General features: G+C 46.5%; 1 protein-coding gene across 1 annotated transcript; it reads right to left on the reverse strand.

Annotated features, from left to right (window-relative positions):
• Positions 1-4812: 4812 nt before the first annotated feature.
• On the reverse strand, positions 4813-25997 carry CTSB (cathepsin B). Its single transcript, XM_063915108.1, has 10 exons — positions 25908-25997; positions 20819-20960; positions 17185-17273; positions 16832-16946; positions 16623-16741; positions 16419-16504; positions 16164-16310; positions 15932-16048; positions 7722-7850; positions 4813-5507 (listed from the first exon to the last, which is right to left on the reverse strand). Exons 2-10 carry the CDS (start codon positions 20942-20944, stop codon positions 5431-5433), a joined length of 1005 nt encoding a protein of 334 aa, XP_063771178.1. The 5' UTR covers positions 20945-20960; positions 25908-25997; the 3' UTR covers positions 4813-5430.
• Between the last annotated feature and the right edge of the window lie 618 nt (positions 25998-26615).

Genomic DNA, 26615 nt, shown 5'->3' on the forward strand with positions numbered 1-26615 from the left:
TCTACCCTAGGGGAGGATTCCCAGCGTAACCTGTCCGTTGGCGGGAAAGGATGCGCCATAAGCATCCGTTTGGAAATCTGCAGTTTCCTATCTGGAGATTCCCAAGCCTTTTCACATAACTCATGTGAAGGGGGAAAGGTCACCTCTTGCCTTTTTTTCCCCATACATATAAACCCTCTTGTCAGGGACTGGGGTTTCCTCTGTGATGTGTAACACATCTTTCATTGCTATAATCATGTAGCGGATGGCTTTAGCCATTTTAGGCTGCAACTTTGCATCATCGCCATCGACACTGGAGTCAGAATCCGTGTCGATATCTGTGTCAACAATCTGGGATAGTGGGCGCTTCTGAGACCCCGACGGCCTCTGCGTTGTAGGGTCAGGCATGGGTTGAGACCCTGACTGTCCCAAGGCTTCAGCTTTATCCAACCTTTTATGCAAGGAATTAACATTATCATTTAAAACCTTCCACATATCCATCCAATCGGGTGTCGGCGGCGACCCCACATTCATTTGTACCCGCTCTGTTTCCACATAGCCTTCCTTGTCAAACATGCCGACACAAGCGTACCGACACACCATACACACAGGGGATGCTCTATTTGAAGACAGTTCCCCCACAAGGCCTTTTGGAGAGACAGCGAGAGAGTATGCCAGCACACACCCCAGTGCTATATTACCCAGGAGTCGCACAGTAACTTAGTGTTAACCTAGTAGCTGCTGTATATACTGTTTTTGCGCCAAATTTATGTGCCCCCCCTCTCTTTTTATCCTCTTTCTACCGTGATTCTGCAGGGGAGAGCCTGGGGAGCTTCCTCTCAGCGGAGCTGTGGAGAGAAAATGGCGCTGGTGAGTGCTGAGGAAGAAGCCCCGCCCCCTCAGCGGCGGGCTTCTGTCCCGCGTTTTGTGTAAAAAATAATGGCGGGGGCTCATGCATATATACAGTGCCCAACTGTATATTTGCTGCTTTTGCCAAGAGGTACCTAATTGCTGCCCAGGGCGCCCCCCCCCCCCCCCTTCCCTTGCACCCTACAGTGACCGGAGTGTGTGGGTTTAGTGTGGAAGCAATGGCGCACAGCTGCAGTGCTGTGCGCTACCACATATGAAGACTGGAGTCTTCTGCTGCCGATTTTGAAGTCTTCTGGCTCTGCGAGGGGGACGGCGGCGTGGCTCCGGGATCGGACGACCAAGGGTGCGTTCCTGTGTACGATCCCTCTGGAGCTAATGGTGTCCAGTAACCTAAGAAGCAGGACCTATCTTCTAGTGAATAGGGCTGCTTCTCTCCCCTCAGTCCCACGTAGCAGAGAGTCTGTTGCCAGCAGATCTCTCTGAAAATAAAAAATCCTAACAAAATACTTTCTTTTCTAGCAAGCTCAGGAGAGCTTACTAAGGTGCACCCAGCTCGTCCGGGCACAGATTCAAACTGAGGTCTGGAGGAGGGACATAGAGGGAGGAGCCAGTGCACACCAGTATCCTAATTCTTTCTTAAAGTGCCCTATCTCCTGCGGAGCCCATCTATTCCCCATCGTCCTTACGGAGTCCCAAGCATCCACTAGGACGTTAGAGAAACATTATAAGGAAGGGTGTAGCTACCATAGGTGCAGCTCATACTTGCCTACTCCCGGAACGACCGGGAAGCTCCTGAAAATCGGGTGGCGCTCCTGGCCTCCCAGAAGAGTGGGCAAGTCTCCTGGCCGCATCCCCCCTGCAGCCCACCGTATTCTCACATTCCTCCCCCCGATCCGAGAGGGGGACCGATGATGCAAGTAGCGTCATTGTGGCCCCACCCCCTGCCTTGTTAGGCCGGTAACCCTGATATTATGTAGCGGGGAGGTGGCCACGCTGTCATGCTCCCAGCCCTGTCCCATTAGGCATCACATTGCTTGTCACCCTCCCCCACTATGCTGACTTGGCATACATATCGGCATGTATGATGCAGCTGCTGAGAGGGGCCACCTTCCCTGTCACAGTTTCATGTGTTAAATACAGGGTGTAGCTACCATAGGTGCAGGGAGTGCAGCTGCTATGGGGCCACCTTCCCTGTCACAGTTACATGTCTTATAAACACTTTTTTCACCCCTGAGTGGTTTGATAGGGGTCCTTCCAAACTTTTGCCTTGAGGCATGCAATATACACCTAGGTACTAGCGACCTGCCACAATTTCAGGCAGGAGCGGACTTATTTTATAGTAGGTATAGAGATATAAGTTTAAGAGGGTACCCCTGGCGCTCAGTTTCTTATAGATGATTTGAATTGACCTACTACAAATAAAGTGTCTGTCTGCCACATGTAACACAAGAACATTAGGTTCGGGGAGAATATTTAATGGAACAGACAACACATAAAAAAACATTAAAATAGTGGGTACAGTAATCAGTCAAGTGACTTGTGCATCAATGGTGAGCAGGCTTTTTCACCTCTGGATGGTTGACCGTTGATATTACAAAAAATACCGTAAAGCTGTTGCTGATTGAACCATGGTGGATAATTTCCACACCTGGTCGCCACAAACATACAACATGCACAGTATTTAAGTCTCTGTGTAAATGAACAATAATAGTAAAGTGACTGATGCTTGTAGATAATTTCCACAAATGGTCACCACAAACTTACAACTTGCACAGTGATGGAGTGGAGTCTCTGTGCAAATGAACAACAATGGTAAAGTGACTGATGCATATAGTGGAAAGTGAATCTCTCACCATAATCCTCCCGTGCGGTGGGCTAGCTGGAAATTTAGCTAATGTGGTCCAAGGCTGATAGGCCTGGCACCACCGCAACGGGTGTTATCAGCAGTAGTCCCGAAAATATACAGCTCTTTTTCTCCAAGCAACACATTTCGGTCCAAATAGGCGGCCTTTCTCAAGAATGAAAGGTGTGGAAATTATCCACCACGGTTCAATCAGCAACAGCTTTACGGTATTTTTTGTAATATCATCAACTGTCAACCATCCAGGGGTGAAAAAGCCTGCTCACCTTTGATGCATAAGTCACTTGACCAATTACTGTACCCACTATTTTAATGTGTTTGTGTTGTCTGTTCCATTAAATATTGTTCTCCCCGAACCTAATGTTCTTGTGTTACATGTGGCAGACAGACACTTTATTTGTAGTAGGTCAATTCAAATCATCTATAAGAAACTGAGCGCCAGGGGTACCCTCTTAAACTTTTGTCCAGTATCCATTTGTAGAGAATTGGTGTTTATTCTCTCACTTAGAGGTGTACCAAGGAAGCCAGATCTTTTTACTGCGCAATCACTGGGTCATTTATTGTATCTTTTTTTAGGTATAGAGATATAGGCAGGGGCGTAGCTAGAGCTCTCATTAGTGAATACAGAATTGTTTTTACCTGCTATCTGTACACTCAGGCATGTGGCTCTGAACAAACTTGTTACCTTTTGTCCATGCTACTTCTGATCAGCAGCCAACAGCTTTGGGGTGGGGGCAAAGATAGTAGGGATGATGGCTGAGGCAAAGTTATTGGGGAGGCAGTGGTCAGGGGCACAGGTACACATAGGAAGGGGAGACGATCGATGCACATGGAGAGGTAGGAGTTAGAGGCACTCATGGGGGAGGGAACAGAGGCATGCTTGCTGAGAAAAGGGGCAGATGTTCATATAGGAAGGGAAGATGATAGGTGCACATGGGGAGGCAGCCTGCCTGTGACTAAAGTTGTTTGCAAGAGGAATCCTCACTCACTGTCCCACTCTAAATGTTACCCCCAGCATTACATACTGGTAGTAACTAGGAGTAGGAAGGAACAGCTGTCTGATCGGCAAGTTGCTGCATGGTGCAGCCAGCGCAATAGCCACTTTGTTCTCCCTGTCATCTCCCCTGTGGCAAGTTGTGTCCCAGAGGTGCTGAAGTCCCCATAGTAACTATACTCCTTGCATCCACAGTAGTTAATCCCTTGGATACAGGGATCTGGACTGGCTATAGCTTGAATGCAAAAAAAAAAAAAAAAAAAAAAAAAAACTGCTACTGCAGTACCACTATTCACCATTGTGTGGCACTGTAGAACCCTACCATTCTTCGTACCTCACTAAAACAGTCACTGGTCGGCTCCCTTTCGTCATAGTTTCATACACCTAAACCTTCGACAAATGCTTTATAGAATTGTGGAAAACTACATCGAAATCCAACCAGTGGTTCTCAAGATTAGCCAAGACAGGCACCTACCAGGGACCACACACACGCCCCTGGACCTGTTCATTGTAATGTGGCATAAAATGAACTAGAAGGCATTATAGTGTGGCACAATATGAACTGTAGACACTCACTACGCGAATTAGGGGCACTGTGTGGCATAACGTGAACTTGCATCCCTACAGTGTGACATAACATTAACTAAAGCACTACTATGGTTCAAATGAATTAGAGCACTACTATGGGGCATAAAGCAACTGCTGTTGAGGTCTCTAGAAGCATTGGGACAAGGGCCCCTTCAAAATGTTGCTATGGGGCCAGCAAAGTTCTGACTACACCTCTTATTGAGCCACCTCTGCCCTACGGGCCCCAGGTCACTCACTACTCCCCACCTAGGAGGAACTAGAACTTCTATCATCTCACCTAGTATAATATTAAGCATGATGCTGGTCTGTAAATGAGCTGCAGACGAGTCCTACCATTCCACCATGTTTATGGTTAATTCCAACAGATATCCCCTCTGTCATGACCAAGGGGACTACTCCGTTACCCGCCGTCTCACGCACGGACCTCAGGAGGCAGATTCCGCTTGCACAATAACAGAATGTTTCCAACACTAACAAGCAAACCTTGAATGTGCTCATCAAAGAAGAATCATTTCATGAATTGAGGTGTAAAAAAAAGGAAGACGAGGCATTTTATTGGCAAACAAAAGTGTTACACTGTACAGATAAAAACCCAACATCTATCATACAATCTGCTTACATAGTAATCTTTGTAAAGGCGAAGTCACATTACACCACAGGCAGCTGTCCTACAATAGACAATGATTCCATCTGCTGGCAGAATTTAGGGCAAAATTAAAATGACACTGATGCAGTAATATGTCGGGGGAAGGAAAATACGGGAAGTATGAGATAAAACTAGTGCAAAATGCAAATTAAGACCACACTGAATATTTTCTAAGGATTCCAGATTTCTTATTTCAGTATAAACTCCAAACATTCCGACAAACCATCTCTTCCTGGTTTCACCAATCTCCAACTGTTGGCAGAACAGCCGACGGTAGATCCTTCACGCACATTGTCCATCATACCTGTAATATGACCAAGTCATTGCTACAGACTGGTTTGGTGCCAATTCAGAGACAAAAAAAAAAAAAAAAAAATTGATTGTTTTTGGTTAAGTCCAAACAAATATTGCATTGTTTACTGAAGATTAAAAAGAAAATCTGTTTCTGCTAAAATAATGTGCATTAAAGGTTTCCGCTCTAGTGATCTCCTCTCAATTTTTGGGAATGCCTGCGACGATCTCAGACTCTATTCCACAATGGTCCTCTCCACGCAGAATCTTGAAGAAGCCTATATGAAAAGAGTGAATAATTGAGACTCTGGAGTAAGACCATACAAAGGTAGGCAGCAGGGGGAAAAAATAAAAATAAAATTCTAGTATAATTAAATGTTTTCCAGACCTCCTAGATCAGGGGTGGCCAACCAGTCAGTGGCAAAGAGCCAGAAAAGATCTGTAGTCAAGGGCAAGAGCCAGTATCATGGCATGTGGGCAAGGCCTAGTTTTCACAAAGCCACACCCCATTTTGTGCGCACACCTTTCGTTATGACGTCTGTAGGAGTATGACCTTGTGTCATAACCCCATTTTTAGTAATGTTGTACAGTGCCACATACATATAATGCCCCAGTGCAGTGCCACATACATACATATAATGCCCCAGTGCAGTGCCACATACATATAATGCCCCAGTGCAGTGCCACATACATTAAAAAAAAAAAAAAAAAAAAAAAAAAGGGTGCCTCCACACTGCCAGAAATATATGTCTTCACAGTGCCAGATACACATGACCCCCAGTGCCAGATACACATGACCCCCAGTGCCAGATACACATGACCCCACACAGTGCCAGCTCTGCCCCTAGTGCCAGATATACATGTCCCCCCAGTGCCAGCTATGCCCACAATGCCAGGTCCCCAGTGCCAGATATACATGACCCCTTCCCCCGTGCTGCTGCTTTCTGTAAGGGGAGGAGAGGGGAGCGCAGCGTGCGCCTCTTGCCCCTCACTCTCCGGCGGCTGTGTCTCTCTTCAATTAGGCGCTGGTCCGTGAGCCAATCAAAGCTAGCGGTCCGGCAGCCTTAGCCGTCGGTCCGCGAGCTCTGATTGGCTCACAGACCGGCGCTGAATTGGAGTGACACAGCTGCCGGACACAACTGTATGTGCCAGGCAGCGGTGGCCAGGAGCCAGCCGAGCCACATACGGTGGATGAAAGCCGCATGCGGCTCGAGAGCCACGGGTTGGCCACCCCTGTCCTAGATGTTGCTCAAGTGTAGTCATTATTGACTGACATTCTGAAAGATTCACAGGTGGAGCCAATTTTCACTTGTACTACGGAGATCTGTAAAACATGCACTGTTAGAGGTCCCCAAGGACGAGTCAGGAAACCCTGCCATAGAGAAAGAACAGATCACACTAGCAAGAGATGCTCTAGAGTGGTGGTCCCCAGCAGTTCCGGTTTTCCAGGTCTCCTTAAAGAATCACAAGTGAAATAATTTTCTCCACCTGTGGATCTTTTAAAGTGTGCCCATGAGTAATGAGTACACCTGCTAGGTGAGCTGGAAAACATGACCTGTTGGGGGTCCTTTAGGACAGTTTGGGAACCACTGATCTAGAGTGCATCATTTTCTTGTAGGCATGGATTCAGAGTTAGTAGTGTTCCATATGAGGCATCTGTTACCTACAAATAGATGATGTGGCGGGCTAAAGTGGGTAATTTAACCTTTAATAGGTTGACAGAGGTCAAACCCAGGACGACATGTTAATGGAATTTACAACGTCAAACCTGCTTCTATGATTTGAAGTTTTACATCTGACCCTGAAAAACCATTATGTGGGAGAATAATTTTTTTTTTTGCTGGGGCACTCCATCAGAATTTTATTTAAACATTTTTATTACTATTAAAAGCAATCATTCCTTCTGCTCTCCAGAATGTAACAATCCAAAGTTTTAGGGAAGTAAACTGAATAATGCAAAAACGGAAGAACACAGAAGTACAGAAATACAAAACTGCAATGCAAATATAAAAAAGTGAATACATAAAAGTCTAGAAACAGAAACTGCGTTCTCAACCTCTAGAATTGTATTCTTGCATATACATACATGGATTACTTTCCTAAGAGCAGAAGGGATGATTGCATAAAATTGCAATGTTTTCATTTAAAAAAAAAAAAAAAAAAAAAAAAAAAAAAAGTGCCCCAGCAAAAAGGGTCCCCTGCTAGGACTTGGGTTCAACCTCCGTGTCCATGGTTGCGAGTTGCAATTTTAACGGTCAAACTCACATACCCAAACCCTTGTGGCTTTGCCCAGAGAATTACTGCTTCTTAGTTCATGATTACATAATGGCCTCAGAGGTACGAGGCACCGAGTCACTAGTTTCTGATGGAACCAGCATCATGAGACCATAGAGGGATCACACGATTGTAGCAGTCACATGTAGTGGTGGCTGCACTTTGCTACATTATTTCATCCACCTCAGACCAAAACCCCAAGCTGACACAAGTCATACCGTTAGCACCCCAGTCAGTGTTCCAGGAGTTGGCACACAGCCAGTATGGAGTTCCATTCTCCACACCCCAGCCCAGGATTTTAATAGCATGACCTCCGATCTCCTCTCCAGTGACATGGCGGTAGACACCTAGGGTAAGACATAGGTTATATAGTTACCAAACAGCTGGTCAAATACATTTAGCGAGTAGGGGGAATTCAAACGCCATTACGAGACTAGTGGAGATGTCATTGGGTGAGAGGGGAGTTAACTGGGGGGGGGGGGGGGGATTATTTTGGAAGCTTCTTGTACTGCATTACAGTCTGGTTCCAGCTCAGCTTGGTCAGGGCCCTGGTGGAGTTGCACATGGCACCCCCTCTGGAGTGAAGAGTCTTGGAATATACAGGAGGGAAGCTGGATTCCAGTGTCACATTGTGGGCCTCACCACTAAATCTGCCCCTTGCAGGGCAATCCCTGTAATGTGCTATAGATAAACTGGGTATATTTCCGTTACAGGAATTGCCCTGCAAGGGGCAGATTTGGGGGTGAGGTCCACGATGTGCCCCTGGAATCCAGTTTCTCCTGTATACTACTAAACACGCTTCACTCCAGAGCAGTGTTTCCCAACCACGGTCCTCAAGGCACACTAACAGTCCTGGTTTTAGTGATATCCAGGCTTGAACACAGGTGACTTAATTAGTACCTCAGTTATTTTGATTTAACCATCTGTGCTGAAGCCTGGATATCACTAAAACCTGCACTGTTGGTGTGCCTTGAGGACCGTGGTTGGGAATGCCTGCTCCAGAGGGAGGGGGGTGCCACACGCAACTCCACCAGGACCAGATTCAGGAGGGGGCAATGAGTAGCACTACCTGCCCAATACCTGACCACTGTATAGATTGCTTTATTTGCCTCCCAAGGTCCATAGCGTCCTCCCGACTACCTGCATCCAAGCCTTTAAAGCACTTTGTCAAATGAAGCTCCAAAGACCTCTTGATCAATCACAGGTCTGTTAGACCTACTAGGCGTCTAATTCCTAGTTTGTGTGGATCTAATATGGCACTTCATGTTTCCAGTGTTTAGATAAATGTGAGCATGCACTAGATAGGTCAGCCGAATCGCACCACCTGAATACCAAGTGAATGGCAGCCATGGTATCATTCTTGACTCTGAACTGTCCTTTGTTACCCACATTCAACTCTAATCCATGCTCTCATTATCTCCCGCATTGATTATTGTAATAGTCTCCTGACCGGTCTTCCCAAACATAGGCTCTCGCCACTACAATCCATTTTGAATGCAGCTGCGAGGCTAATCTTCCTTGCCAGACGTTCATCGTCTGCAGATCTGCTCTGTCAGTCCCTCCATTGGTTACCGGTATTCTACCGTATTAAATATAAAATACTTTTACTCACATACAAGGCTATTAACCAAACTGCACCAACATACATCTCTTCACTCATCTCAAAATATCTCCCTACCCTCCCTCTCCGCACAAGATCTACGTCTCTCATCCACACGCATTACTTGTTCACACTCAAAATTACAGGACTTTATCCGGGCTTCACCCACTCTGTGGAATGCCCTCCCACGCACAGTAAGACTCGCCTCTAGTCTCCAAACCTTTAAATGTTCCCTGAAAACTCACCTCTTCAGACAAGCCTATCAAATTCCAGACCCACCCACATAACCTTCAGTGCTTCCCTATCTAATTACATCCTCTGTAGAGTATCCATAACATCACATCTTGTCTTTCGTTAGTCTCACACCCTCCTGACACTTGGATAACTTTGTGGGGTATCATACAACCCATTAAGAACCTAGCAATCTGGTGGACCATTATGCAATAGGTAGCATCTATCCTTGTGTATCTATGCCTATTTCCCTATAGATTGTAAGCTTGCGAGCAGGGCCTTCCTACCTCTGTCTGTCTGTTTTTACCCAGTTTTGTTCTATTACTGTTCTAATTGTAAAGCGCAACAGAATATGCTGCGCTATATAAGAAACTTAATAAATAATGGTATCAGCCACAGGGTAGCAATAAGATTTTACTTACCGATAAATCTATTTCTCGTAGTCTGTAGTGGATGCTGGGACTCCGTAAGGACCATGGGGAATAGCGGCTCCGCAGGAGACAGGGCACAAGAATAAAAGCTTTAGGATCAGGTGGTGTGCACTGGCTCCTCCCCCTATGACCCTCCTCCAAGCCTCAGTTAGGATACTGTGCCCGGACGAGCGTACATAATCAGGAAGGATATTGAATCCCGGGTAAGACTCATACCAGCCACACCAATCACACCGTACAACTTGTGATCTGAACCCAGTTAACAGTATGATAACAACGAAGGAGCCTCTGAAAAGATGGCTCACAACAACAATAACCCGATTTAGTTAATAATAACTATGTACAAGTATTGCAGACAATCCGCACTTGGGATGGGCGCCCAGCATCCACTACGGACTACGAGAAATAGATTTATCGGTAAGTAAAATCTTATTTTCTCTGACGTCCTAGTGGATGCTGGGACTCCGTAAGGACCATGGGGATTATACCAAAGCTCCCAAACGGGCGGGAGAGTGCGGATGACTCTGCAGCACCGAATGAAAGAACTCCAGGTCCTCCTCAGCCAGGGTATCAAATTTGTAGAATTTAGCAAACGTGTTTGCCCCTGACCAAGTAGCTGCTCGGCAAAGTTGTAAAGCCGAGACCCCTCGGGCAGCCGCCCAAGATGAGCCCACTTTCCTTGTGGAATGGGCTTTCACAGATTTTGGCTGTGGCAGGCCTGCCACAGAATGTGCAAGCTGAATTGTACTACAAATCCAACGAGCAACAGTCTGCTTAGAAGCAGGAGCACCCAGCTTGTTGGGTGCATACAGGAAAAACAGCGAGTCAGACTTTGACTCCCGCCGTCCTGGAAACCTATATTTTCAGGGCCCTGACAACGTCAAGTAACTTGGAGTCCTCCAAGTCCCTAGTAGCCGCAGGCACCACAATAGGTTGGTTCATGTGAAAGGCAGAAACCACCTTAGTGAGAAATTGAGGACGAGTCCTCAATTCTGCCCTGTCAGAATGAAAAATTAAGTAAGGGCTTTTATATGATAAAGCCGCCAATTCTGACACACGCCTGGCTGAAGCCAGGGCCAACAGCATCGTCACCTTCCATGTGAGATATTTTAAGTCCACAGTGGTGAGTGGTTCAAACCAATGTGACTTAAGGAACCTCAAAACATTGAGATCCCAAGGTGCCACTGGAGGCACAAAAGGAGGTTGTATATGCAGTACCCCTTTCACAAATATCTGAACTTCAGGTACTGAAGCCAGTTCTTTCTGGAAGAAAATCGACAGGGCCGAAATTTGAACCTTAATGGACCCTAATTTTAGGCCCATAGACAGTCCTGTTTGCAGGAAATGGAGGAAACGACCCAGTTGAAATTCCTCTGTAGGGGCCTTCTTGGCCTCACACCACGCAACATATTTTCGCCAAATGCGGTGATAATGTTTTGCGGTTACATCCTTCCTGGCTTTGACCAGGGTAGGGATGACTTCATCTGGAATGCCTTTTTCCTTCAGGATCCGGCGTTCAACCGCCATGCCGTCAAACGCAGCCGCGGTAAGTCTTGGAACAGACAAGGCCCCTGTTGGAGCAGGTCCTTTCTTAGAGGTAGAGGCCACGGGTCTTCCGTGAGCATCTCTGAAGTTCCGGGTACCAAGTCCTTCTTGGCCAATCCGGAACCACGAGTATCGTTCTTACTCCTCTCCTTCTTAGGATTCTCAGTACTTTTGGTATGAGAGGCAGAGGAGGGAACACATACACTGACTGGTACACCCACGGTGTCACCAGAGCGTCCACCGCTATTGCCTGAGAGTCCCTTGACCTGGCGCAATATCCGTCTAGTTTTTTGTTTAGACGTGACGCCATCATGTCCACCTTTGGTTTTTCCCAACGGTTTACAATCAGGTGGAAGACTTCTGGGTGAAGTCCCCACTCTCCCGGGTGAAGGTCGTGTCTGCTGAGGAAGTCTGCTTCCCAGTTGTCCACTCCCGGAATGAACACTGCTGACAGAGCTATCAAATGATTTTCCGCCCAGCGAAGAATCCTTGCAGCTTCTGCCATTGCCCTCCTGCTTCTCGTGCCGCCCTGTCTGTTTACGTGGGCGACTGACGTGATGTTGTCCGATTGGATCAATACCGCCTAACCCTGAAGCAGGGGTTTCGCTTGACTTAGGGCATTGTAAATGGCCCTTAGTTCCAGAATGTTTATATGAAAAGATGTTTCCATGCTTGACCACAAGCCCTGGAAATTTTTTCCCTGTGTGACTGCCCCCCAGCCTCTCAGGTTGGCGTCCGTGGTCACCAGGACCCAATCCTGAATGCCAAATCTGCGGCCCTCTAGTAGATGAGCACTCTGCAGCCACCACAGAAGAGACACCCTTGTCGACAGGGTTATCCGCTGATGCATCTGAAGATGCGATCCGGACCATTTGTCCAGTAGATCCCACTGAAACGTTCTTGCATGGAATCTTCCGAATGGAATCGCTTCGTAAGAAGCCACCATTTTTCCCAGGACCCTCGTGCACTGATGCACTGACACCTGGCCTGGTTTTAGGAGGTTCCTGACTAGCTCGGATAACTCCCTGGCCTTCTCCTCCGGGAGAAACACCTTTTTCTGGACTGTGTCCAGAATCATTCCTAGGAACAGTAGACGTGTCGTTGGAATCAGCTGCGATTTTGGAATATTTAGGATCCACCCGTGCTGACGTAACACTACCTGAGATAGTGCTACTCCGACTTCTAACTGTTCCCTGGACCTTGCCCTTATCAGGAGATCGTCCAAGTAATGGATAATTAAGATGCCTTTTCTTCGAAGAAGAATCATCATTTCAGCCATTACCTTGGTAAAGACCCGAGGTGCCGTGGACAACCCAAACGGCAGCGTCTGAAACTGATAATGACAGTTTTGTACTACAAACCTGAGGTACCCTTGGTGAGACGGGTAGATTGGGACGTGGAGATAAGCATCCTTGATGTCCAGAGACACCATATTGTCCCCTTCTTCCAGGTTTGCTATCACCGCTCTGAGTGATTCCATCTTGAATTTGAACCTCTTTATGTAAGTGTTCAGGGATTTTAGATTTAAAATTGGTCTCACCGAGCCGTCCGGCTTCGGTACCACAAACAGCGTGGAATAATACCCCTTTCCCTGTTGTAGGAGGGGTACCTTGATTATCACCTGCTGGGAATACAGCTTGTGAATGGCTTCCAAAACTGCCTCCCTGTCGGAGGGAGACTTTGGTAGAGCAGACTTCAGGAACTGGCGAGGGGGAAACGCCTCGAATTCCAGTTTGTACCCCTGCGATACCACCTGTAGAATCCAGGGGTCCACTTGCGAGTGAGCCCACTGCGCGTTGAAATTCTTGACGGGCCCCCACCATGTCTGAGTCTGCTTGTAAAGCCCCAGCGTCATGCTGAAGACTTGGCAGAAGCAGGGGAGGGCTTCTGCTCCTGGGAAGCGCATGCATGGTGCAGTCTTTTTCCCCTTCCTCTGCCCCGGGGCAGGAAGGAATGGCCTTTAGCTCGCTTGTACTTATGGGAACGAAAGGACTGAGTTTGAAAAGACGGTGTCTTTTTCTGCTGATGTGAAGTGACCTGGGGTAAAAAGGTGGATTTTCCAGCCGTTGCCGTGGCCACCAGGTCCGATAGACCAGCCCCAAATAACTCCTCCCCTTTATACGGCAATACTTCCATATGTCGTTTGGAATCCGCATCGCCTGACCACTGTCGCGTCCATAACGCTCTTCTGGCAGAAATGGACATAGCACTTACTCTTGATGCCAGGGTGCAAATATCCCTCTGTGCATCACGCATATATAGTAATGCATCCTTCAAATGCTCTATAGTTAACAGTATATTGTCCCTATCCAGGGTATCAATATTTTCAGTCAGGGAATCCGACCACGCGACGCCAGCACTGCACATCCAGGCTGAAGCGATTGCTGGTCGCAGTATAACACCAGTATGTGTGTATATACTTTTAAGAATATTTTCCAGCCTTCTATCTGCTGGTTCTTTGAGGGTGGCCGTATCAGAAGACGGTAACGCTACTTGTTTAGATAAACGTGTGAGCGCCTTATCTACCCTAGGGGGTGTTTCCCAACGTGTCCTAACCTCTAACGGGAAAGGATATAGTGCCAATAATTTTTTAGAAATTAGCAGTTTTTTGTCGGGGGAAACCCACGCTTTATCACACACCTCATTTAACTCATCTGACTCAGGGAAAACTATTGGTAGTTTTTTCACACCCCACATAATACCCTTCTTTGTGGTACTTGTAGTGTCAGAAATGTTCAATGCTTCCGTCATTGCCGTGATCATGTAACGTGTGGCCCTACTGGACATTACGTTTGTCTCCTCACCGTCGACACTAGACTCAGTATCTGTGTCTGGGTCTGTGTCAACCCACTGAGGTAACGGGCGTTTTAGGGCCCCTGACGGTGTCTGAGACGCCTGGACAGGCACTAATTGATTTGCCGGCTGTCTCATGTCATCAACCGTTCTTTGCAAAGTGCTGACATTATCACTTAATTCTTTAAATACGATCATCCAGTCAGGTGTCGACTCCCTAGGGGGTGACATCACTAACCCAGGCAATTGCTCCGCCTCCACATCATTTTCCTCCTCATACATGTCGACACACACGTACCGACACAGCACACACACCGGGAATGCTCTGATAGACAGGACCCCACAAGCCCTTTGGAGAGACAGAGGGAGAGTCTGCCAGCACACACCCAGCGCGATATATATATATATATATATATATATATATATATATATATATATATATATATATATATATATATATATATATATATATATACATATATACATATATACACACACACAGGGATAACCTTATATAAGTGTTATTCCCTTATAGCTGCTGTTTATATAGTTTTTAGCTGCCAATAGTGCCCCCCCTTCTCTTTTTTACCCTGATTCAGTAGCAAGTCTGCAGGGGAGAGTCAGGGAGCCGTCCTTCCAGCGGAGCTGTGAGGGAAAATGGCGCTTGTGTGCTGAGATAGGCTCCGCCCCTTCACGACGTCCTTATCTCCCGCTTTTTCTGTAAAAATTGGCAGGGGTTAAAATACATCCATATAGCCCCAGAGCTATATGTGATGTATTCTTTAGCCAATCTAAGGTATATCATGTTATATTGCGTCTCAGGGCGCTCCCCCCCCAGCGCCCTGCACCCTCAGTGACCAGAGTGTGAAGTGTGCTGAGAGCAATGGCGCACAGCTGCGGTGCTGTGCGCTACCTTAGTCTGAAGACAGGATCGTCTTCTGCCGCCGATTTCACCGGACCTCTTCGCTCTTCTGGCTCTGTAAGGGGGCCGGCGGCGCGGCTCCGGGACCCATCCAGGCTGAACCTGTGATCGTCCCTCTGGAGCTAATGTCCAGTAGCCTAAGAAACCCGATCCACTCTGCACGCAGGTGAGTCCGTTTCTTCTCCCCTTAGTCCCACGATGCAGTGAGCCTGTTGCCAGCAGGACTCACTGAAAATAAAAAACCTAAAATATACTTTTATTCTAAGCAGCTCAGGAGAGCCACCTAGCCTGCACCCTTCTCGTTCGGGCACAAAAATCTAACTGAGGCTTGGAGGAGGGTCATAGGGGGAGGAGCCAGTGCACACCACCTGATCCTAAAGCTTTTATTCTTGTGCCCTGTCTCCTGCGGAGCCGCTATTCCCCATGGTCCTTACGGAGTCCCAGCATCCACTAGGACGTCAGAGAAAGTTGGGTTAATATGAATTACCCTCTGAGATGATTACAGACAGCCAGCGTAGGTTAATACAAAGATATTATATATTAGTGCCCCATCATACAGATACAGCAGCCACATTCTATAAGCAGGCAGGTTGTGGCGTCACAGACCTTTATAAAGCAAATGTCCAACTTTATTAACAGCCGTCCATTTGATGTTACACAATGATCACACATAGGGGGGAGATGTATCAAGAAGTGTAAAGACAGGAACAGTAGAGAAGTTGTCTTTAGCAACCAGATTCAATTTGTCATTTATAAAAGTATAAATTTATATAATGACTGACCGCGAGAAGCCCATTTCATGTGGGCAACTTCACTGGTCCATTCCTCCACGCGATATACTGCTTGAGACATCTCCCCCTGAATATACTATGGCGTGTGGATACAAGTCTCTCATAGGACACTCACCAGATTTGTATGTGGGGAAGTCCTCATACACAGTGAATGCTCCTTCTACTGGGCCGTTCTTATAGATCTCCGCCTGGATCTCTGCCTGGCTGCTAGGGACGCTGTACGAGTCAGATCCTACAAGTCAGAAAAGGTGTGTTAGCGAATAAGCCACAGAGATTTAACTACAATGTCTTAAACAGAGAGAACTCCTCTGTAGGACACGTAATGATGGACTGGAGACTCCACTCACCAAAGTGTTTGTCGGTGTTGTAGTCTGGACCATAGCCGTCCTCACACTTCTTCGTGCAGCGTGGAGTGTCTCCTTCCTCCCCCTTGCAGGATGGTCTGGTACCATTCACGTGATGCTCACAGGGAGGTATAGAGTACGGCCTGCAGCCTAGACACAAATGTCAGGATTACAGCCCAATCACCAGAAGGGGGCGCTGCTACCATCAGGCATTATTCATGACTAACAATGGAGACAGCAGTGCGTCAGAACACTCACCAATGTGCGAGTCGTACAAGCCCCCGGACACCAGACCCTTCTCTGTCCAGTATCTCCATGCACCAGAGGGGTAGCCACCATTACAGCTACATGGGGAAAAAAAAAATTCAGGGATTAGCTACACACATGGATACAGTCCGAGTCCATCAGAGGATTAAACATAATGGGTCTTTGGGATGGGAAGTTCCAGAAACAAGTCATTACCCCATTCCACACTCCAGTCCGCAGCAGGAGAGCAGATCTTCTGCAGATACTTCCACATTCACCTTGGCGTTGGTGTGCACGCAGGAACGATCTGAAATTGCCTCCACTGCCCCGAATGCCTAGGACAGACTGGTTGTGTTAGATAAAAAATGGCCCAAACCGGAGCATATGGTCACCAGACCCTCAACTGACTATCTGGTTCTACTCACCCAGCAGGAGCCACAAGAACCCTGGTCTCGAATTTCCTTGATGGTGGGGCAGTTTGGCCAAGCTTCCCGGGAATCAAAGTTATCAGGAAGGGCCATCTGCCCGGCAAATGAGTACCTTTAAAGAGGTAAAAACAAAGGAGGCTTTAACTTTGGAGGAAGGAAACCAGTAACTCGGATACCCAAGAAGAATGTTAATAATGGTTATTATACAACACCGGTATTGTTTAAAATATGATTAAGTCTAGATTAACACAGGGTAATTGTTGGGAGTTTAGCTTCATCCAGAATCCATTTATAGACGAGTGCAACAAACTCCATTAGCCAGCATTACATCCAAGAGGACCAAGTCTCACCTGACTGGCAATTTGTGGCTTCCTCCAAGTATGGTTCCACAGAGTCTCTTCACGTGAGCCATGTCTGACGGTGCAAAGTTCTGTCCAGCCTGATAGAAGAAAATACAACAGCTCTAAAATGAATGCAGCCAATATTACTACTCAGAAATATTTGTGATCAAACTACCAGTAACACCAGGAGTACTATAGAACGGTCTATACAGTGATGCATTTGTATCATCTTGATTAGACTACTGTAATGCCCTCTACCTGGGTCTCCCAGCAAAAGAATTGCACCGCTTACAGCTGGTGCAAAACACAGCTGCCAGGCTGTTATCCAACCAGCCCCGTTCTAGCCACATAACTCCCACCATCCCCTACTCCCTTCACTGGCTGCCTGTAAGATGGTGAATCATCTTCAAGATTGGCTTACAGAGTTTAAAAGCACTACATGACCAGGGCCCAATGTACCTGAAGCAGCTTCCGATTTCATACTGCCCCGCTCGGTTACTGCGATCTGTAGATGAAGGACTTTTAGCATTACCTAGAATCTCCTGTAATTCATTTAGGGGTTGAGCTTTAAGTCATGCGGCTCCGACTCTATGGAACTCACTTCCCCGCACAGTGCGAGAGGCCCCAACTATAGAATCCTTCAAAAGTAGACTCAAGACTTTCCTGTTTACTCAAGCATTTCCATGATGTACCTTCAGTATCACCATGCTTCTGTATTTTATGAAAAGCTGTTTTGTACTTCATTATTTCTGTACTATATTATTCTACATTATTATTCTTATTCTACATACTGGAGTAACCCAACCGACTAGGAACAATGCACAAGGTTAGAGGAATCGTTAAGGTGGAATCTTCCAAATAAATCAATAATCCCATCACCCAAATGGTCCAATTTATCAATTTAGGTCGTTTTCATACAACCAGCCCCTAAATCCATTTGGGTAGGCAAAGTATTTCAATAGGAGCAGAAAGCCCATCCAGTCATGAGCAGTGTTCATCTGACCTTTGTCATTAGCCCAGAAGGCACTTACCTCTGGTTCCATTGGCAGCAGAATAGTCTAACTGTAGCGGACCAGTCCTACTGGGGTCCCCTCGGCCCTGCCCTACCTTTCAATATCCATTATATCGGACTTTACAGGTAGATTTAGCTTTGTGGTATGTACAGCAGCACGGATGGTGTAATGGTTAGCATTACTGCCTCACAGCACTGAGGTCATGGGTTCGATTCCCACCATGGTCTTAACTGTGTGGAGTTTGTATATTCTCCCCATGCTTGTGGGAGTTTCCTCCAGATACTCGTTTCTTCCCCCACTCCAAAAATATACTGGTAGGTTAATTGGCTCCCAACAAAAAAATAATAACTTTAGTGTCTGTGTGTACATGGGCAGAACAGATGGGGGCCAAGTGGCTCTTATCTGCTGTCAACTTCTAGGTTTCTAAGGTGCGACTATCTACACTACTATGGGGCAGATTTACGAAGACTTGGAGAGAGATAAAGTACCAGCCAATCAGCTCCTAGTTGTCAGTTTTCAAACCTAGGCCCAGATTTATCAAGCCTTGGAGAATGATAAACAAGGTGATAACGTACCAGCCAATCAGCTCCTGTCATTTTTCAAACAGCCTGTGACATGACCGTTCGGAGCGGATTGGTTGGTATTTTATCACCGAGCTATTTATTACTCTCCAATGCTTGATAAATGGGGGCCATAGCCTGTAACATGGCTGTTAGGAGTTGACCGGGTGGTACTTTATCACTCTCCAAGGCTTAGTACATATCCCCCAATAGGTCTTCAAGTGACTACCCAGATAATTTGCAAAAAATGTCAAAGAGAAAATTTATATAAATTGACGTTTGGTCGGAATTGATATTTATAGATCTCCCCTAAAACAAGCAGAGGCCAGTACACACTAGCCGATCCCCGCTGACTCCAGTATGAACGGTGGCGGGGACCCGGCGTCGGCAAGTGCACACACACTTGCCTGCCAACACCGGCGGGGAAGGCAGCGACAGCAGGGGGGCACGACAGCCATGCTGCATCTGGGGAAAAATCTGGTATAAACATGAACACCAGAGTAAGTTATATTAAAGTGTCCAGACTATACGCCTATTTCTCAAAAACCCTGTGACACACCCATCCTGGAATCATACACTAAATGCATTGCCTGGGAGTCTCCAAACATTCACCAGAACCCTGCTTCTAACAATCAGAGGTAACCTAGTTCTATAACTACGGTAATGGAACCCTAAACCCCCAGTGATTTCACAGCTGGGACAATATGAAGCCCAGTATAAGGACCGTAACTGCAGGCTAAGGGGTATAGTCAATGGAGGTCGGGTCCATTCTGGCATGCATTTGTTGGAATGGATCCGACAAGGGCTATTCAATGCGCATCTCAATTCGACTTTAAAAAGGTCAAATTGAGATGAGGGACCAGAGTGGGGGGGGGGGGGGGGGGGTGGCACTACAGCACAGCAGGAGGATGTGGCACAGCCACCAGACCTCACAGCAGCACCCACCCAGTTCCAGCAAGCAGGACCTCACTTGCTGGAGTGACACTGCTGAGAGTGGCGGCTGTGTCACATCCTCCTGCAGTGCTGTGCTGTAGCACTGCTCTCCCCCCCTCTTCTCCTCTCAGGTCCCTCATCTCAGTTGAACAAAGTTCAAGTGGAACTGAGATGGCCGGAAACTGGGCCAAAACCTGTGGAATTTGGCCCTGTTTCCGTCAGAAGCACGCAGATCGGCAGCTATACCGCCGATTCACGTACTATTTGACAAGTCGAATTCACCAACTTGTCAAATAAAAAAAGCCGGGGATTGAATAGGTAGGAACCCCTTCCGACCTGAAAAAGTTGAAAACTGCCGTCTTGTCGACAAGACGGCAGTTTCAACCTTAACTGAATATACCTAAGGCATTAATATCAAAGCTTCACATTTAAAGCTTACTGTAGAACATATTTACTTTGCTGCTCTCAAGAGGCCTCTCAGACTCTGGCCACGAGTCACCGGTGCACTGCGCATACCACAGGCAGCCAGATTTATGCACCGGCGGATGCTCAAGACAACAGCACAAGAGGGATGTGTCTGCAGGCTGTGTCATGTGATGATGTGCATCACTGGACATTACAGTGCCCACTTATAGGACCTCCTAACCCCTTGTCTGCCTGGTGTTTAACCCTTTTGCGGAGTAAGTTTGGTCAGGATCACATTTAATCACACAGTACCCACACACAGTGCACCTTGTTTTCCTCCTAGAAGATTTAACATTTTCATACATTCGTTTGTTGTGTATTTACTACAAGGTACTCGGAGCAGCTCTGCAAAACAGCCAATACCACATTACTTTGACAGGATCAACCCCCTCATAACTGGTGACACAGATGAAGGACAACTGAAGAGATTTACAGCAAACCGTATGAGGATTAAGGACTGCTACCTTAGAATTACCCTTCGACAGCTGCCCAAACAGGTCACTTGTGACTGCCTGATCTGCAATGGGAGTCAGCCCGAGTGTAGCCATCTAGAAGTCTACACAGACTGATGGGGAAATCACAAGCTAGCGGGAGTCACTGTGACAAACGCTGGGACCACTGCAGACCGGATGATATACACTACAGCCTGAGCCATCGGTCAGTGGTACTCACCTTCCACGTGGTGTTCAGTTTATTGATGAAGTTGACCATGTCATTGGACAAAGGCGCGAACAGGGGAACATTGCGGCAGCTGGCGACGGTTGCCAGGGCGCAGAGGAGGGCCACTGTTTGCCACATTGCTGCAGGACTCCCTCTGTGGAAAGAAACAATGAGTACAGGGGGTTAATTCAGAGTCTGTCTGTACAGCCATCATCTATATAGAGCGCTGGCAGCCGCACCGAGGACGCCGCCCATCCATTCACTGTGTGCCAGCGTTTCATACAGCTGCAGTGCTGGAGCCAGCGGATCAGTACCAAGTCAGGGTGCCAGCCGCATGGAGCAAGATTATTCTCCTTGTGTCCTACCATCACCCACACACATTACATAACAGAGCTGCAACGGAGTCTGCCATTACCTTCCCTTCCATTACAAAGAAAGCTCCTCCCACATCTTTAATACAGGGCCCCCATGGGATCTCATACAGGTGAAGAAGCAGAGACTGAATCGCTGTGATCACCGACCCCACCCCTGCGTATGAAGCAACTGATAAACCCCCGTGCGTTTCTGCAAAGCAAGTCTGCCAAGATGGTCACAGCCTGCCTGCTCTGCAAAACCAACCTGTCCCTCCTACAAGAGGAATAAAAGAGCATGACTGAGCTATTGAGTGATTTAAGGATACGGCGCTATTATATAGATATTATTCAGAGCCTTAATACACAATCTAATTTAGCAAAACACTAGAATAAATGTTTTTCTTGCTCTATCAGTTGTGTGTGTATAACATCATACATATGGGAGCATGTGGACACCAGACTGCAGGAAGAGGCTCGCGTTACCAGACAATACGGTGTAAAGTTGCTGGTGTTCGGCCAAGATGACAGAAATGTTATTTTTGTGGTGTAAACAGAAACCAGAGCTGCAGTGTAACCGGCCACCTAGGACAGTACACAGCCGGCACTGTGAGAACGAGGTCAGGAGGGCAGACACCTGAATTCCAATAAAAGTGGAATCCTCTCATTACTTCACAGCCTGATCAATGACCTACATCCAGGAATAATCAGGCCTGAGTATCACCTGCCTGCACCAACCACTGATACACAAGCAGCGTCCGACAGGTTCAACTAGAAGATCTACAGAAAGGGCCTGTTACTTTGGTCCGCTTTCCTAAATGGCACATAGGAAAGCTTAGAGTTGGTCATTTTATGTTAGGCCTCAGTTTAGGCCATGTGGAACATTGCGTTGTGCGTGCCACCTCTTGTATATTCTGTCCTTACATACAATGGCATCACTCATGTCCAATAATGTCAGACATAACATGCATGCTGCCACTAGGCCAGACACCAGTTGTGGTATACGTCAGGCATATTGTACATGCTACCACTAGGCCGAACACCAGTTATGGGATACGTCAGGCATATTGTACATGCTGCCACTAGGCCGAACACCAGTTATGGGATACGTCAGGCATATCGTACATGCTGCCACTAGGCCGAACACCAGTATTGGGATAAGTCAGGCATATTGTACATGCTACCACTAGGCCGAACACCAGTTACGGTATACGTCAGGCATATCGTACATGCTGCCACTAGGCCGAACACCAGTATTGGGATAAGTCAGGCATATTGTACATGCTGCCACTAGGCCGAACACCAGTTATGGGATAAGTCAGGCATATTGTACATGCTACCACTAGGCCGAACACCAGTTATGGGATACGTCAGGCATATTGTACATGCTACCACTAGGCCGAACACCAGTTATGGGATACGTCAGGCATATTGTACATGCTACCACTAGGCCGAACACCAGTTATGGGATACGTCAGGCATATCATACATGCTGCCACTAGGCCGAACACCAGTTATGCTATTCCTGATATTATAAGGCCCCAGGAAGTTTGACAGGAGAGTTCTGAGAAAAGGATTATAGGTAGAGACATCACCCCTTTAATGGCAGCATGGAGTAAATTCCTGCATTGAGGCCCCCACATGGATCTTGTGAATTTTTCACCCAATTTAGGAGTAAAGGTTAATATTTTAATGCAATGGGGGGAAAACAACAATATAGGATTTAGGACCCTTATTATTCTAAGCTGTAGTATTGTAGATTTTGCCCATCACTCCAACACCATGGAAGCTCCCGGGTCACTTCCGGGATGCATTCCCGGGACTGACCCCTTTCACACTGCACTAAGACCTGGGATCGACCCGGGACAGCCCCATTTACACAGATCCCGGGATATCCCTGCAAATGCATATGTATGTCATTAGAAATGGCCTTTTTCTGGCTCACATAGATGAGGTCACACTAGTCAACAAAGGGAGGGGTGAAGAAGAATCAACACATGATGTTTGGCGAATTTTTATTTTTAATTTTTATAGGGTTTGCGGTGTATCTCTGGGTGTTTTGCGCTGTGTGTACTTTGTACCCCCAGCGCGGCGTTTGTACACAAAGTCCGTACACGGTACGGGACTCTGTACGCAAACGGTGTACAAAGTACGTAGGTTGCGTACAGAGTATAGCGGCCGCAGCGGCTTTCTCTTACGCTTCCTGGACGCTCCCCAGGGCTCAGAAAGATGACATCTTTTCTGAGCCCAAGAAAGCTCCAATCCAAGGCCTTTTAACAGTCCCGGGATAGTGAATCCCAGGACGGACCCTTTCACACTACACAGCTTCCCGGGACCAACCCTGGTCGAGACCTGGGTTGAAATCCCAGGATGCTCGTCCCGGGAAATTGACCCTGTACCCTTTCACACTGAGAAAAATCCCGGGATGATGCGCGTTCACGTGCAAAATCCCGGGATTTTCATGTGAGTGTAAAAGGGGTATTAGGCTGCTACAACCAACATGCCATATCTAGTAATGCGCTTTTTGTTGGTTTAGGCTATAGCCTGTTGCACAAGCCTAGTCCTTGTAAAGACACTATATCTTGTCAATGAAAATGATCTAGGTTTATCCTTAAGCAGTAAATTGGGACTAGGCTTGAGTATAAACCTAGATTATTTTCATTGACAAGATATGGGGTCTTCACAAAGCAGTTCAGTAGGACAGCACCTATCATGTGCCACTGTGGGGAGGTAGAGAAACCAGTGTATAGGCCAGCCACTTGTGTCGTCTGCCCAGATCACGAGTTTAGTGCAGTCAGAAGACTACAGATTACTCACATGCAGTTGTCTGGCCACATTTACCCAATCCATCCGGAATCACATCTATTGGCGCCCCATAAAACGTACATTAGTGTTTGTTACACTAGCTGTCCTAAATGTAGAGTATTGTATATGTGCAAATTTAGTGTCAGGCTTGCAGTTTCATAGTTAACAGGATTGATATTTCTGGACCCACAAAGGAGGTATTACATCAAGTTTTATAGGAAAGAGTAATGCCATTTCTCCCCATTTACTTGTTTTGTTCTACATTTCTGCTGCAACTGAGCCATTATCGAATATATTCAATGTTCAACTTAATTTGTGCTGTAAGGGGGATCCAATGATACCAGAGGAATAAATTATGTCTGGATTCTGCACTTTACGGTCACATTTTAGGCTGCAAAACTCAATGTTAGTGTTTGATCTCTTATTGAGTCATTAGGCATTAAACAAACCTCAACTAAATTTACAAGGTAGGGCCCCATCACAATGTACACATCCGAGTGATGTGGGATTAATAACGCACTGGGCTGGTAGATTATCTGAGCTATGTTACTCTACTAGGGCCATGTCTGAACAAGCAGAGACTATTACACAATGACTGGTTAGGTGTGAAGGTGCACAGGTCACCAGGCACCAAAGTGTTATAGGTCACAGGAAACATATTCAGTGAATTAGAATAAACAGAGTTTGTTGTTTGTCAGCTGCACTGTTTGTGTATTGCATAATCTGGGAATTGTGATTACCCAATATCGGGGAGACAGAAAATATTATAGACGTATAACCTGCACCAGCAGTGCAGAACACATTTACTGCAAGGACAAAATCTTACATTACAAAAAAAATAAAAAATGATTCCATTAAGTCACCAGAAAAGCGGATTACTTTTGCGCAACCTCACAGGAGCAGATTCTGTTCACATCCTATGGAGGTGAGCCTGTAATCACAGATAGAGGCACACCGCGAACTGTAACGGAATCTGTCCCAAGTATCAGGACACATTAAGGGCCTCCTAGGACTTCTATTGTCCAATATGAACAATGCGGAGTGCGCCACACACTTACAGTACCATATCCATCAGTGGTAAGTGCAGCCTCCCAGCATAGATATTCCATGTTATAGTACATACACCTCAGTAATGAATATGGACCAGGATAATGGATTATATCCAGTCTATAGAACACAATAAGCACCCTTATCCCCCACTGTCCAGTATAACAGTAGCCCCTCCCAATGTCCAGTATAACAGTAACCCCTCCCAGTACAGGCACTTCCAGGGCAGCCCTGCTGTAAACAAGGAACAGACATGTGACTGCTACACTGATCCCTGTACACAGGTTGTTACTGCTATATACAGGTTATTACTACTGCTATGTCACTATACACATTACTGCTATATACTGTACATGTTATTACCGCTATAGACATACTACCACTATATACAGGTCATTACTGCAATATACAGGTTATTACTGTTATATACAGACTAACAATATATACAGGTTATTACTGCTATATGAAGGTCATACTCTACACACATACTATTTTATATACAGGTCATGGTCACTATATGCTGGTACTACAGATACAGGTCTTTATCGCTGTATACAGTCAGAGTATATATATATATATATATATATATATATATATATATATATATATATATATATATCTCCCAGCTGGGATCAGCGGGTCCCAGACACACAGGTCACGTGGAGAGACCACCACTAGCTACACTCTGCTCCCCGGATACAATGCAACACTACACCCTGCTACACTGTACCCTCTCCGCCCGGCTCACACTCTGCTACATCCCTCACTATTACACAGCCATGCAGCTCATACAGAGAGCTTGCTGGGGCCAGTAGTCCCACAGAAGCTGCAGACTCACTCTGTATCAGCAGGAGGCCTGCACCCTGTGTGTACTGTATGTGTATATCATGCTGTGTTACCTGGGCTGCTGCAGTCACACTGGGGCCGGAGATCAGCCCGAGAGCTCCCAGCCTGCTCTTATATATTCCCACCCACCAACCCCACTGCTACGCCCTACACCCGCCTGACTCATCACATGATCGGTGATTACACAGCAGCCAGGCCTGTCCCACAGTGGCTGCTGCTGCTTGTGCTTTCCATGTCCCCACTATGTATTGTACAGTCACAGCTGGGTATTATATATATACTGTCTTCTATGCTATTATACTGGTGTACTGCACCGTTCTACTATTACACTCTTATACACTGCACTGTTCTACTACACTGTTATACTATTACACTCTTATACTCTGCACTGTTATACTATTACACACTGTTATACTGAACTACTACACCTAACTATCACATTATAATACTACACTGTTATCCTACTACACTATAATAACTATTATACTGCATTATTTTACTACACTATTATACTGCTATATTATACCAATCTAATAATGTGATATGATATAATAAGGTGGCATCCCGATGGAGAGAATGCCGACAGGGGCTAGGTAATTTTCTCTATCGTCCTAGTGGATGCTGGGGTTCCTGAAAGGACCATGGGGAATAGCGGCTCCGCAGGAGACAGGGCACAAAAAGTAAAGCTTTTCCAGATCAGGTGGTGTGCACTGGCTCCTCCCCCTATGACCCTCCTCCAGACTCCAGTTAGATTTTTGTGC

The sequence above is a fragment of the Pseudophryne corroboree genome, chromosome 4 (assembly GCF_028390025.1).
Source record: "Pseudophryne corroboree isolate aPseCor3 chromosome 4, aPseCor3.hap2, whole genome shotgun sequence".
NCBI lineage: Eukaryota > Metazoa > Chordata > Amphibia > Anura > Myobatrachidae > Pseudophryne > Pseudophryne corroboree.